The sequence below is a fragment of the Coregonus clupeaformis genome, chromosome 35 (assembly GCF_020615455.1).
Source record: "Coregonus clupeaformis isolate EN_2021a chromosome 35, ASM2061545v1, whole genome shotgun sequence".
NCBI lineage: Eukaryota > Metazoa > Chordata > Actinopteri > Salmoniformes > Salmonidae > Coregonus > Coregonus clupeaformis.
Genome location: NC_059226.1, coordinates 1,903,964 through 1,918,989, shown reverse-complemented (window position 1 = coordinate 1,918,989; position 15,026 = coordinate 1,903,964). Strand labels below are relative to the sequence as shown.

The 15,026-nt window shown below is 42.2% G+C and overlaps 2 protein-coding genes across 7 annotated transcripts in view; both read right to left on the bottom strand.

Annotated features, from left to right (window-relative positions):
• The window catches only part of LOC121550910 (pre-B-cell leukemia transcription factor 1-like), a 46,282-nt gene extending 41,635 nt beyond the window's left edge, over window positions 1–4,647 (bottom strand). For 2 of the 5 annotated variants that reach the window (XM_045210739.1, XM_041863356.2), the window contains exon 1: window positions 3,218–4,640. In XM_045210739.1, coding sequence (XP_045066674.1) covers window positions 3,218–3,390 — 173 coding nt within the window. In that variant the 5' untranslated portion in view covers window positions 3,391–4,640. Of the gene's footprint in view, window positions 1–3,217 lie in introns of all 5 variants that reach the window. The other 3 variants (XM_041863355.2, XM_045210738.1, XM_045210740.1) reach the window with 3 other exon arrangements.
• A 3,098-nt stretch (window positions 4,648–7,745) lies between these two features.
• LOC121550405 (kinetochore-associated protein DSN1 homolog) lies at window positions 7,746–14,937 on the bottom strand. 2 transcript variants are annotated; one of them, XM_041862653.2, is made up of 11 exons: window positions 14,868–14,937; window positions 14,499–14,532; window positions 14,002–14,323; window positions 13,633–13,706; window positions 13,425–13,497; window positions 13,128–13,215; window positions 12,551–12,601; window positions 12,388–12,459; window positions 11,929–12,076; window positions 10,367–10,454; window positions 7,746–8,218 (listed from the first exon to the last, which is right to left on the bottom strand). In XM_041862653.2, the coding sequence occupies exons 1-11, from the start codon at window positions 14,900–14,902 to the stop codon at window positions 8,112–8,114; spliced, it is 1,092 nt and encodes a 363-aa protein (XP_041718587.2). In that variant the 5' UTR covers window positions 14,903–14,937; the 3' UTR covers window positions 7,746–8,111. The 2 variants fall into 2 exon arrangements, with proteins under 2 accessions (XP_041718587.2, XP_041718588.2); XM_041862654.2 differs by having other exon boundaries at window positions 14,499–14,529; window positions 14,868–14,915.
• Between the last annotated feature and the right edge of the window lie 89 nt (window positions 14,938–15,026).

The window sequence follows — 15,026 nt, the reverse complement described above, 5'->3', positions numbered from 1 at the left end:
GTAGTAGAACTTCTTTAGAAGTGCCAGAGACGCATGCTCGGTCTAGCCTACGGCAAACATTAAGTGCCTTCTTCCCAGACTCATTGAATCCCTTCTCAGAAAAATGTTGCCTATGTTTAATTGTTACAAAAAGTGGGCTTTATGTTTGAATGCATAGTCAGAGTAATGGTGGTGTAACTCTATTATTAGTATCAGAGATGCCCTGATGTGGATTGGCCTATTCATGCTCCGAAAAATGCTTGGCAAGTCATAAAAAAAAGAATGAACTGCTCAACTTTGAACATCGCCCAGACACTGAGTATAAATCTATAGCACAACAGCCATCTAAAAACACACACACAACCACATCATGCACAGCACCATAGACATTGAGAGAAAGAAGTCTTCAACATAGTAAACACACAAACATTATTTTGGGCCTAATTTATTTATTGAACACGTATTCCAGTTAGTTAATTATGTCTTCAAAGTTATATCCTTAACAGTAAAGGCAATATCCTTGAGTTCAGAGTCATCATAAGCAGCGCTTGTAGCGTCCAGCATCCCCCCCCACACAAATCTCATTAATAGAAACTAGATTTTTGGACAGCTGCACTCCCGTACACATTATAGGAGAATTGATTGCACCCCGTGCAAAATGAAAAGGATGCACACCACCAGGAAGGGAGGGAGTGAATTAATTAAGAGAACCAGGTGGTCAAATGTGCGGTGGAAAATCACTAGCTAATGACACATCACACACACTGGCCACAGTCTTGCATTGGGACAGCCGCGTCTTTTGTTCACAATTCTGATGCTCCTTCCCCCGACTTCAGTGGACCTACAACGCCTCGGAGCCACATGAATATGGGTAATTTGCTTATTGTCATGCACACACACACACACACCAAGAGTCAAGATATGCAAACAGATATATTACGCATACATTAACAAGTGAAGTGAGAGACCTACAATTTTAATGATTGCTCTGTCAAAACACAAGTGACTGATTAACATGTCCTATACCTACACCATGCTGTTATATGACACATCAACATGGTTATGGAAATATCAGATATGGCGATGCGAATCATTTTTACAAGCCCACACAAGTGAAGTCCTTCCAACATTTTAACTAACGACCATTTGAATTTCAAAAGCTCATCACCGACAGCGACGGCTCAATTAAAGGCAGCCTGATTATCTATGCTAATGATAATGTAGTGTATTTACATGCGTCCAAACTGGCACCCTATTCCTTATTTATATATATATATATATATAGTGCACTACGTCAAAAGTAGTGCACTATATAGGGAATATGGTAACATAAGAGTTAAGGTTAGGTAAGAGTTAAGGTTAGGTAAGGGTTATGGGATCTCAGATAGCACTAACATGTCATTTATCTAGCGGGGCTCACAATTTGGCAGGCCTGCGGTGGGACCAAATGGTTTGATTGAGCTTGCATGTGTTCACAGTGACGTAGACATAATTATTTTCACTAAATTAACACTAAATGTAATTGAAAGAGGAAAACAGTGACATTGCATAACGTTCATCCACTTTGTATGAAAAAGATGGTGGTCTGCCCCACACTATCATCACTTGGAGGTAGGTTTAGTAATAGTAGACAGTACAATGTGCCGAGATGAACTCTGCTGCAAAGTGTTAGTATTTAAACAAGTTGAAATATGTTTTTACAAGTGTATACTACAAATGTATTTATATTCCATGCAGTAGTGTCGTATGGCATGAGCATTTGATGACAGACAAAAACTTGTTTAAAAACTTAACACGTTGGGGAAAACTTCAGGTTTCATGTAGTTGTGTCCACTCTTCAAGAGATCGAGCTGAACCGACTAGGTATCATAGATCTGAATGTTACATTTTACATAATCCGGGTAACATTGTTTGCCCTGGCTTTCCAACAACCTAGGAACTAATCTGATGGGCTATTTGCATATAATGGTACGTCAAAACATGAAATCAGGCACAGATGCCACTATGTGTGACAACCACAACGCAATGAGAGATCATCTAATCTTGAGCTGTAAAATACTTTAATAATCCATCAAAATAATTTCACAAATGCAAAATATACACTTACTGTACACTGCTTTAACCGGTTTTAACAGTTGCAGCCGACAGTATTTTTCAGTGATAACGTTTGTGTGGCGTCAGTCTTCCGTTTACACACAGGTGTTCGGGAGACGCTGATAGCCAATTAGCACTGGTAGTCGAATGTCTTCCGTCTGTTTTCCGTGAAAACAAGCATTTTAACATGGAAATATGGCCACGTGTGAACCCTAAAGCCCTATAAAAAAGGGGTGTAGTAATTCAACCTTTTTGTTGTTGAAATTATTTATCGCTGATATGAAAGATACGTTGCTTATGTTTCCAAAACTGTACCACAAGCGATGCATGTTAACGTTTAGCGTAAGCGGCGGGGCTCTTAACGCAACTCACAGAAGATACTATTGTCACTAGGCGTTAAAGGTGGTTAGAGTCTATGAATGGGCAAAGCCAGGGGTGTCAAACTCATTTTTCCCAGGGGCCGCATTTCGGTCTTCAACAAGGTCTGAAGAGCTGCACTGAAAATGTGTTGTATTTCCTTGCCTTCAAAATTTGCCCTCTATCCATCGTTTTAGGAATTTGATACTACCTGACTGTTTAGCTTTCATTTTTGTGATTTTTTTAGCGAGCTGGACACAATCAGGAAACTATGAATGTAGGTATTTTATCATTTCTAGTTTCGATTTGGTTTTAGTCATTTTAAAGTATTTTGACTTAGTTTTCCCCCCACACAAAAATAACTGATTTTACACAAATAACAACGATCCGGCCCCTGGGCTAGGCTATAGCATACAGCAATATTCTGTGTGCTAGGCTATAGCATACAGCAATATTATGTGTGTATGTGTCAGAAGCCTGTTTATTTCATTCGTGTAGCCCACCATTAAATTATTAGTCAGATAATAGAATCCTATGTTGTTGACAAACCACAAGTGACTGAATAAAGCAGCGTGCATCACATCAAACATATCCATAATTGTACTGTACGAGGCAACGAACAAGCGACAGTATGCAAAAAAAGTATGCACTCACTAACTGTAAGTCGCTCTGGATAAGAGCGTCTGCTAAATAACTAAAATGTAAATGTAGAACACAAGAAGACAGCATGAACAAAAACATCTTGTCTCATCTTCGCTCCATATTTCCCTCGCAGCACGTTTCTTACCTGGCCTGCGCCTCGTCCAGGCTTTCGTCTGTGATGGCCATGATCTGTTGTAGAATATCCCCAATGTCTTGTTGCGGTTGACCGAGCTGTTTCCTAACCGAGTCGCCAACGTCGCCTTGCGATAACCCGCCGAGTCCGGCGAGACCCGCCAGCATTCGCGTCTGATCATCCATAGCTACTTTCAAAGAAACCTCGCTTCTTTTCTCACAATCGAATACACACAATTAGCCAGATAGCTAGCTAACAATGAAACCCCCAGCGCAAATCATACGCCACTGGCTGATAGTAATTAATTACAGCCAGCTACTTAACCTAAAAATTAAAATTCCAAAGCAGTTCCACATTCATAAACGATTTGTGCTGCTCGCCGATGTCAATAACCACGGTAAGCTAGCGAATAAATGCTACTAGCTAAGCAACTGGCAAGCTAGCTGTGTAGCCCTAAGAAACATACAGGGAAAAAAAGCAACGGACACATGCACTAACTAGGGAGCTGGCAGACAGCGCCTCACGCTAAAACAAGAAGAAAAGCGTTCTGTCCGGCGAATAAAATATGCATTCAAAATAATGCAAAAATAAAGACAAAACAAAATGTGCAAACACCTTGCTAGCTAGATGCATACATCAAGAATCACACTTGCAGTGGTTCAAAGGGGCTTATCAAAACAGAGCATTATTTTCCCAGACTGGAAAAAGCTGCGCGAGGACCAGTGTGCATCGTTCACAGAACACTAGCTCGCGCTAGCTGGTGTGGCTAATTACCAAATTAGCTAGCTAAGTAGCCAGTTAGCTTGGTACTTCAAGTGCAGAAAACAAACTCGTAAAGAAAACAGCTAAAATACTATAATTTGAACGCAATAACACTAGCTATGCAAATAACAGGCAAAATATGTGTGAATGTGTAACAATACTAGCGCAAGTAACTAACGGTAGCTAGCTAAGTTAATTAAAAGTGGCTAACGATGTTAGCGAGGACCACAATGCTAAAGCTCAAAACATAGCTAGCTAGATTGATGTGATAAAATATATTCACACCATCAGAATCACAACAGATTGATAAATTCCAAACAAAATGTAGCAAGTGGACTATGCCAGTTTAAAAGGCAACGACGCTGGCATGCTAAATAGTTAGCTAACAAGATGATCCCCGTGTATTTTTACGGCTCCTCAGCTGGGACAGTCACTCTCCTCCCACATAAAAATCACGTTCGATGAAAAAAAATGTTTGCTGAAAGTTATAATGGAATTCTTTTCCACCGGCCAGCCACGGCAAGTTGAATTCCCTTACACTCTTGGCTGCAGTAGAGGCGTGTGTGTTTTCTCTGATATTTTTGTTTCCCTTTACTGTTTTCTACCTGCTGCTGATGAAGCCACAACAAACTCTTGACCATTCAATCTCGCGCATTCAATGCATGATGCTACTACGTCACCGCCCATAGGCTGTCAGATTGTATTTTATGAGATATTTACTTTCCATTTTATTTTGAGATATTTTCCTGTTTCATTTACATTTTAGTCATTTAGCAGACGCTCTTATCCAGAACGACTTAGTTAGTGAGTGCATACATTTTCATATAAACTAATCCAATGCCATATGAAAAACTTCAGTCAGCTATTTTAGACTTTTGTTTTGAACCACTGTTGTGCTCACTTCCCTGACATGCAGATGACCCATGTCATCTGTATGACCCTAAACAGTGTTAGTCCACTGAGCTAAGGCTGGCAATTAGGCATTCAGGTCATAGGCATGGTTACTTTTTATGCTAAAGGACTTCACATAAGCACTTCTGCTACAGTAGTATCCTGCCAAGAGGTCTTGACCTGTGGCACAGGTGATACACAAAGTTTGCAGGGGGCAGATCAAGGGGTTGAGTTTGAATAAGGGGGTACTCATTGGACTTGGCTAAGTGTCAGTCTGACACAATTGTAATTAGTAGTGTACGTTTCCTTTACTGTCAAGATCACCTCAACCCTGAACTGTCAATCAATTGAATTACCACCACGCTCCACCCATTGACCAAATCAATGACCTGACTCACACAGTAACTGGGACCAATATTGAAGCATCTTATAATTAGTCTACTAAAAATGAGTTCTGTCAAATTGGAACAAATCACACCATCAAGTAGCCCACTATTAAACAGAAGGACGTATTCAGAAACATCAAATGAATGAAACATTCTATCTTATGTCTTTTAGTGTGAGGAATATGGACAGCACAGATTCATTTTTTTTTCTGCTAACGTGGACGATTTTGCTGCCGTTTATCACTCAGACGAGAGAGCAGCTCCGCTAGATGAATTGGAGACTGAATAGACATGGAGAAGGCTGGCTGCCGTGCTGGAATGATGGGTATGCACGCCACGAAGGGGAGTGCATGGTACAAAACTGCCCGTGGATTATGCTGACGCTCGGCACATCCCTCTTCTGCAGTCTATGCCTAATCAATCTGAAGTTAGAGAAGGGAGAGGGGGTAAAGATCTGGCCTAACAGGGAGAATCATCTTTACAGCACGACAGGCATTTACGCATCAGAAGTAGGCCCAGGCCTTTTATGAGTCACAATAATTTTTTGGGGTCCATTTACAAACTCTATATTGTAAGACTAATGTAAACAAGTGATGTAAACAAATCTAAAATAAACTATACATGATCAATAACTAATGAGCTAATCCATATTTTGTATCTAGTTCACTACTGTATTTTCCTCTTTATAGCCTGTTTGTTCTGTGAATGTGTGTTTCTTTCTTCAGTGCCGGAATATGTGACTTGACTTCTTTCAATTTGTAAGCAGGAGATGCCCTCTCTCTTTCTCATCCCACAAGCCTTATTTTCATCTAAATAAGAATCGATCTCTTGCTGTCCACCACCCTCCCTCCGTGACTCCCCAGCGCTCACGGTCACAACCCCACTTTTCTCCCACTCCTCCTGTCCTTTCTCTCATTCTCACCATGCAACCCCCCGCCACCATGCAAGAACAGCCCACAGAAAATACATGTTTGTAAAACAGCAATAAATAAAATCAAATATCATGGTGATTTGACTCAATTGGTGCAGGACACCATTTCTTATTTGGTGGTCAGAATTTGAGCCCTTCTGATTCCTTTTACAGTTTCTTAAATCTGACATTTTTTCTTAGAAATCAGACATCACACTGTTCATGCAAGTGTAACCCTATTTACTGTTAAACTTTTATCTCTGAGGGAACATTCCTCATCGACTTCGGGGCCAGGTTCAGTTGTTAATGTTTCTCCCGGTAAGAGGAAGAGGCAAGACACAACCATATAGCATGAAAGATGGTGAGAGAAGACTTAAGAGGTGATAGTGAGAGTGAATGAGATTGAAAAACGGAAGAAGGGGGGTTGTGAAACACTTGGCATAATGTCAGGCCTTCGTTCTGCGTCAGTGACCCTGTGAGAGGAGAGGGAGGGAGTCACTATGAGGTGGGGGAGGGGCTTCCTCGCTGATGGACAGAGGAATAGACATAGCAGTGCTGGAGGAGAGAAAAGAGGATTGAATCTCTAGACAAAACAGAAAAGTTTGGGGGATAAGAAAGGGACAGGGAGTAAAGTATTATACATATGATACAAGGGTGTGTGTTGTGAGAACGAACAAGTTGTGTGTAAAGAGAATTCTTCCCCTTGTTACACACTGAAACCAAGAGATGTTTCAAAAGGAGTTGGGATGGAATAACAGTTCATATTTCTTTGTTTATGAAGGGTTAAAATCAAATACAGGATTGGACCAGGTTTTAAACCAACTGATTCAATGGTCAGAAAGGACAAGACAAATTCAGATAATTACTGCTAATAATAATAATAATAATAATAATAATAATAATGTAAAAATCATACAGAAGAACATTTAAAAAAGAAAAACAGACAAGAATGTTCAGGAAAAGAAAGGAAAGCTGGTATCTTACAAATTAGCCCCAAAAGACATCCACTGCAGGTGAATATTTTCTACATCTTTTACTGTAGGTGAATATTCATAAACTACTTAAATAAAAGTGCTAGCTGTGCCACTAGAGATCCTGGTTCGAATCCAGGCTCTGTCGTAGCCGGCCGTGACCGGGAGACCCATGGGGCGGCGCACAATTGGCCCAGCGTCGTCCAGGGTAGGGGAGGGAAAGGCCGGCAGGGATGTAGCTCAGTTGGTAGAGCATGGTGTTTGCAACGCCAGGGTTGTGGGTTTGATTCCCACGGGGGGCCAGTATGAAAAATAAAAATAATAAAAAAATGTGTGCACTCACTAACTGTAAGTCACTCTGGATAAGAGTGTCTGCTAAATGACGTGAAATGTAAAGGGCGATATCGCCCTCTGGTGGCCAACAGCATACATTCTGTAGGGAGAGCGAGGCCTCCGTCCCAAATGGCACCCTATAATAATATAATATAACCTATATAGTCATATTTTTGACCAGGGCCCATAGCACTCTGGTCAAAAGTAGTGCACTATATAAGGAATAGGGTGCCATTTGGGAGGACCCCATAGTATAGTGGTGGAATATAATTAGAATAGATAGAAAGTTATGGCAGAAATAATCCACATTTATCCCATGAAGGAAGATACCAGACTATTATTTACAAACACAACCACACAAGGCACCACAGAGAACAGCTAAGTCAGGGAGCCATGGATACAGAGTTAAGACATGACATCAATACCGGAGACACCCAAGAAAAAAACAGACTGATCTTTCTCCTATTGGTCATTCATTGAGCGAACCTGGACGAGACCAAAGGTAACAATACAATCTGTGCTATTAAAATGTGTGCTTTGCCCTGCTTGTACAAAGCCAGAATTCAGTCTGATTCGTTTTTTCTTTTTTGCCATGAAAAATCAAGTATGGTAGTATCCTGACACTGAATTGTGACAACCCTAAGAAAGAGGTACTAGGATGATACGGTGGATGATGCGTTGGTTGATACAGAGGATAGGGGTCCTGCCAGTAGATCCCTGACCGGGTCAGAGGGGAGATCCTGGAATCCCCCATCAGCCGCTGATGGGAGGAGATATCATAGGATGTAGACACTTAATACATGATCATAACAAATACAGTGCAGACCCACATTGTTATGTTACAGCCTTATTCTAAAATTGATTAAATTGTTTTTCCCCCCTCACCAATCTACACAATACCCCATAATGACAAAGCAAAAACAGGTTTAGACATTTTTGCACATTTATAAAAATAAACAAAATGAAATGAAATGACATTAACATAAGTATTCAGACCCTTTACTCAGTACTTTGTTGAAGCACGTTTGGCAGTGATTACAGCCTCAAGTCTTCTTGGGTATGACGCTACAAACTTGGCACATATGTAGTAGGGGAGTTTCTCCCATTCTTCTCTGCAGATCCTCTCAAGCTCTGTCAGGTTGGATGGGGAGCGTCGCTGCACAGCTATTTTCAGGTCTCTCCAGAGATGTTAGATCAGGTTCAAGTCCGGGCTCTGGCTGGGCCACTCAAGGACATTCAGAGACTTGTCCCGAAGCCACTCCTGCGTTGTCTTGGCTATGTGCTTAGGGTCGTTATCCTGTTGGAAGGTGTACCTTCGCCCCAGTCTGAGGTCCTGAGTGCTCTGGAGCAGGTTTTCATCAAGGATCTCTCTGTACTTTGCTTCGTTCATGTTTCCCTCGATCCTGACTAGTCTCCCAGTCCCTGCCGCTGAAAAACATCCCCACAGCATGATGCTGCCACCACGCTTCACCGTAGGGATGGTGCCAGGTTTCCTCCAGACGTGACGCTTGGCATTCAGGCCAAAGAGTTCAATCTTGGTTTCATCAGACCAGAGAATCTTGTTTCTCATGGTCTAAGAGTCTTTAGGTGCCTTTTGGCAAACTCAAAGCGGGCTGTCATATGCCTTTTCCGTCTGGCCACTACAATAAAGGCCTGATTGGTGGTGCTGCAGAGATGGTTGTCCTTCTGGAAGGTTCTCCCATCTCCACAGAGGAACTCTGGAGCTCTGTCAGAGTGACCATATGGTTCTTGGTCACCTCCCTGACAAGGCCCTTCTCCCCCGATTGCTCAGTTTGCCTGGGCGGCCAGCTCTAGGAAGAGTCTTGGTGGTTCCAAACTTCTTCCATTTAAGAATGATGGAGGCCACTGTGTTCTTGGGGACCTTCAATACTGCAGAAAGGTTTTGGTACCCTTTCCCAGATCTGTGCCTCGACACAATCCTGTATCGGAGCTCTACGGACAATTCCTTCGATCTCATGGCTTAGTTTTTGCTCTGACCTGCACTGTCAACTGTGGGACCTTTATATAGACAGGTGTGTGCCTTTCCAAATCATGTCCAATCAATTGAATTTAGCACAGGTGGACTCCAATCAAGTTGTAGAAACATCAAGGATGATCAATGGAAACAGGATGAACCTGAGCTAAATTTCGAGTCTCATAGCAAAGGGTCTGAATAATGTAAATCAGATATTTGTTTTTCAATTTGAATACAATTTCAAAAATCCTGTTTTCGCTTTGTCATTATGGGGTATTGTGCGTAAATATACTTTTTAGAATAAGACTAACGTAACAAAATGTGGGTCTGAATACTTTCCAAATACACTTTAAAACACAACAAAGATAATATACTCAAACACAATTAACATGATTTTCCTGTTTTTAAATATTTCCACTGAGGTCAAAATAACACTGAAATAGTTAAAATTATGATAACACCCTTCTTGTAAGAGCTGTTTGAAAAGCCAGGAATTTCAGCCCGTTCAGGTGGGATGGAACTTTTGGCCCACATCATGACTTCACAAGGTGATCTGCTTATAACAGACCAATGACTGTTCATCTGGGTAAGGGGGTGGGCTTTAAACCATCCTATCAGGTCTGTGTATGTAAATATCTTCAAATTTGCTTCCTTACACCCACACGATCAGATTGAGCATTTCAACAGCCCAGTCTGGGCTCTGGGATTTAAATAATTCACAGTGATGATTTAAAAATAAAAATAAAGAGTGCATGGGGGCTTTAATATAAGAAAATAGTGTTCAGCAGGGAGAAAACGCTTTGAAACAGAATGAAAGGGGAAGGTACTACCTAAATCTAAACAGATTTTAATTTCCTGTTGCAAACGTTCTGCCCTACTGAACACGACCCTGAGAACCACTACACCCATCCATCCAGTAAGATATGTCCTTACCCAATCTCCTGCTTGTCTCCTTCACCAGTAGCTGAGACTGTTCCTGTATGGACAACAGCTCCCTGACCATCTTACACTGGGTGTCCATCTATGGAGGAACATAGCCATTTTTTAATTACATGTAGAGCTAGCAAACCACATTTTAAGAGGGTGATGTGAGCATTTCACAACTTGAACAGTAATAAACGCCGGCCTTCGATATGTGCCCATCTTCAACAACAGCCAGGGCCTCTTCGTGGTTGAGGCAAATAAACGCTCGGGCTATGGCTGGGCGATATGGCCAAAATATCATACACAATATTTTTAAATTGTTTTATTGTATTTTAGGTTTTTGAATAATACAATTTCTAAACATGCTTTATGAGTAGTGCATGACTCTAGCAACACATACATTCTAAGTGTTTTAATGGGGCTTTCTCCATTCTGATTGTTTTATACTGTTCAATCAAACCTTTGTTTGTCAGTGTTTCCCAGTGGACCCTAATTAGCTTTTTTACTTGATGTAGCTAAAATATTAATGTGTTGCCTATTCCTCTCTGATTTAGAAGATACTGTTCTACAAACAACATGTTGATCTAGGCCTACACCATCACTGGTATCAGGCTGTATTAGCTAGCTACGTTTAGCTAGCTGGCCAGCTGATTAGCATCAGCGACTAACACGATTTATTTTCGCCACAACTCGCTAAAAAAAGCCAAACTAGCTGTTTGCAGACACTAAGATACAGCAACTAATAGTGTAATTATAGAACGCTTGTTGATTTATATTAAGAAGCAAAATGGAAAGCAGCATCGTTGTCACCAACATCTTGTTGCACCTGCAGTGTTGACCATGCAGACTGTCACTGCGAGTGAACGGCTAGTATTTGAACTTGTGACACGCGGTAGAGCAAAAATTGCTATCCTTGAGTGACAATGGGCTGGGTGTGTGTGGAAGGAGAGAGAAGACTCAAGTAGAAAACGGAGTAAACTATAAAAACGGACATTAAACACGCCGGAGTAGAGTAACTTTTAAACAAACCCAACATTTAAATACTGTTATACAAATATAAGCTAAAGACCCAAACCAGTCCGTGCATAAATACCAGTATATAGACAAATACAGTATACCGACCAGCCCTAGCTCGGGCTATTAATGGACGTTTTATGTTAGATACATAAAGGGTGTGATAAATGAATTGCTTTACCCTAAAGGCAAGTATGGACACTGTTCACAGACACATTAGCTGTCCAATTTTTTCTTGCACTGCAGCTACCATCTTTTACTTTCTGAGCATGGGACATGACACTGACGGGGTGAATCTTCAAATGTTCAATTACTTGTAGGACATAAATGTTTGACTAAGTGAAAATGTGACTTAAATGGAAGTTAAGATATGCCCAATATAATATTTTCATAAACACCACAGGGCTTTTTCCTGGACACATAAAGCCAAATCCTGGACTGCAAAAATTATTTCAACAGAGATTCTCCATTGAGCTTGCTTTTTAGTCAAGGACTAGGCCAAATCTGTGTCCAAGAAACCGTCCCCAAGTAGTTTAATACTAGTTTGTCCGTCTTACCACCATGTCCATGGTGGACAGTATGGGCTGCTGTCTGCAGAGCAGGCTGTGGTAATCAGGTTTGTTCTGGATGAGCTGGCTCTGTGAGGACTGGGCCAGGCAGCTAGGGTCTAACGTCACCCCCTTCTCCTGGCCCTGCTCCACTCGCCTGTAAAGGGAAAGAGAAGATATACTGACACAGTTACACTAGGCAAAAACCATGGTCCTAAAATGGGCTGTAGCCAACTCTTGTATCGTTACCATGCCATACTGTACAATGAACAAACACAGTTCTTGGCTAAAGCCCAAATAGGACTGGAGCACCAGGCATATGAGAAGAAAAATCACTTTATTGACAACCTGAAACTTGGAGCATGGGCGAGTGCGGAACGAGAGAGGGCGAGTGCGGAACGAGAGCGGGCGAGTGCGGAACGAGAGTGGGCGAGTGCATGTAATTTGTATGTGTGTGAATGTGCTCACCTGGCCAATTCTTCAGCTTTACTCCGGTGCTTGTCTAACAGGGACTCCCATGATGCACTCTCAGCCTGCAGCCTGAATCACACAGGCGGGATAAAAATATAAAATCTTTATTCATTGCAGGCACGCACACACACACACACACACTGACGGGGAAGTCAGTTACCTGTGTATAGCCTTCCTGGTCTGCTCCATGGTATTCTGCATTGCAGTGTCACTAGCGAGAAAGAGAGACAGTCAAAAAGGAAGCCATAACTGATGACTGAATGAATACAGAAAGGGCTGAACTAGAAATAAAGGACCATACAGAAGAATGACAGCCCTTTTTCTCTAGGGCTGTGCCGATACCAGTATCGCAATATTTTTTCCATTGCAAAAATGAAAACATGAATCATGCCAAACTCTTTGGTCCTTTAAAAACCTGCTGTATGTGAAATATTATGTGCTGTAGCTTGGGGGAAACATGTAACTCTGGATGACAACATGATGCTGCTTGTTTCCAACATTAGGGTTGTTTTCCTAAAGAAGTTGAATCCGCTTCGGGTTTTGTTTCCTTGCCATGATACTGACGAGTATCGCGATACTGGTATCGTCCCATATTAAAAGGGTGAGGAAAAAGTCAGTGCTGGAATAGAAAGGGCAAAATAGACTGTTCAGGAAAAAGCTAAGTATGTTGGTTTACGGACGCGTGTTAAGTCAGTGAACAAAATGAGGTTGAGGGCTGTGACTAGAGACAGCATTACCTGGCTGTGCTAGTGGGAGGTTGCTGACACGGAGGCTCACTGCGTAGGTCTTTGGCAAGGCAACACCACCCCTTCTGTACAGCCTCCACTGAAACAGGGAAGAGAACGGTAGTAACGAATTATGTTAACACTATCAGACAACACTTATGCCTAGTGCACTGCACACAGCTTGAGCTCCATTAAAAAAATACAACACCGAACCAGTAGGGGGCAGAGGTAAACATTGGTTGTTTTTTTGCCGGATGTTACAATCCAAAACCCCTACTTATTTGATAGACGTACAAGGATCCTACCAACCTTGTGTCTGAAGTGACTCTAAACTGGCGTTGGGTGTCGTGCTCAGTGAGTCTTGTAACTTCTCGACTGCCAGCTGGAGACAAAGAGGAGTGAAAGTCAGCTAAATTGTCAGCCAGGATCACATAGATGTTGAAATAACCTACAGGTTGAAGTTAACCTGACCTTCAAAACACACACACCCTAGTGAATTCTAATCACTTAAACGTACCCTCATAGAGGCCTCCATCAGTTTCTCCAGCCTCTCCTCCTCTGGTAGGGATTGGCTGATTGACCTGCATAGAGCTGGATGAGAGGCATTTAGACAGAAGCTTGGCGTTTCCAGGTTACAAGAGAACATTTTGTAAATCACTTAGCCTTAATTGTGCCTCCTTCCCTTACTGCCATTCACTGTTGTTTAGGGTCAACCTGGGATAGGTGGCTGACTCTAGCCATAGCTCGGAAAGAGTATATGTTTAACGGCTCAAGACGTAGTAAACAATACTCTCTATCCGACCGGACGCTCTGGCTAGAGTGTCACCCATCCCAGACACCACAACCAATGTTTAATATATTGAAAAATAAGGGTTTCGGGTCTCACTCTGGGAGGTGTTGGGGAGGGCAGGGAGAGAGCGTCGGCCCCTGGTTGACCTCCTCCAGGATTTCCTTTGCGTGCTGCTGGGGCTCAATGACCGACCCTCTGTTAGAACACACCCCTCTGGGTCCCTTCCCTGCCCCTCTTCTCCAGAACACGGCTCCAGAGCTGGCTCCATCTGTACTTCTGTTGTTTCTGACATCTGGGTGTTGGTGGTGGTGGAGGCAGGAGTGTGTCTGCGGGGAGATTTGGGGTGAGGAGCTGCTGGGCTTGGACTCCCAGGGCAAAGTCTTTTGAGTCCCTGCTGAGGGTTTTCTTCTTGGTGGACCTTGATCAACAGACAAAATGAGAGTGGGCTTTTAGATCATTCGTATGTTATCGTCAGTGGTATGCTAACTTCATCAGCTTGCTACCATTTTATTAAGGTTATGAATATTATAGTGGCCCTTGTGTGCAACCAAAAACGCCTAGACCACAACACAATCAGCTGTTGAGTGTCTTACCTTCTTCTTGTGTTCAGCAGAGCTGTCGCAGCTGCTGATGACATCAATAGAAAAAGAGGTAGAGAAAGATCAACACAACCACGTGAGCATTGTTTATGTTCAAATGGCTAGTTAGCTGTCTATCAACGTGGATATCACTAGGACAACTTTAAAATAGGCGTATTATTGCCGGTGTTAGCTAGCTAACGTTAGTAGCTAACGTTAGCCAGGCAGTGACGGAGGTTAACGTTAGCAAGCTCCTCCAGTCCTTTGATGGAAAACTCAATATGACCCACTGAGATAGCACGTTAATTCCACCCAATTCTTCACAGCAAAGCAGTGAACTTCAGAAAAACTTTCAGTAACGTTATTAACTAAAAAGATACAAACCTTTCCGATTGCTTTCCAGAATTCATATCCGCCATTTTTCTTTTTAAAAATCTGCCCGCGCATAAACAAAGTCGGCCACTCCCATTTACAGATATGCATGTCTGGAAATGTAGTGTTGAGCGACGTGGACCCTAGCAGCATCTTTGGACTACTTAGGCT

Excerpts from the sequence above, each read along its gene's own strand:
- LOC121550405 (XM_041862653.2), bottom strand. The coding sequence starts at position 14,902 with ATGGCGGATATGAATTCTGGAAAGCAATCGGAAAG. Across the intron at positions 13,216-13,424 it reads AGAGTCACTTCAGACACAAG|TGGAGGCTGTACAGAAGGGG; the intron begins GTTGGTAGGATC and ends TCCCTGTTTCAG. Across the intron at positions 12,077-12,387 it reads AAAGCTGAAGAATTGGCCAG|GCGAGTGGAGCAGGGCCAGG; the intron begins GTGAGCACATTC and ends TTCCCTTTACAG.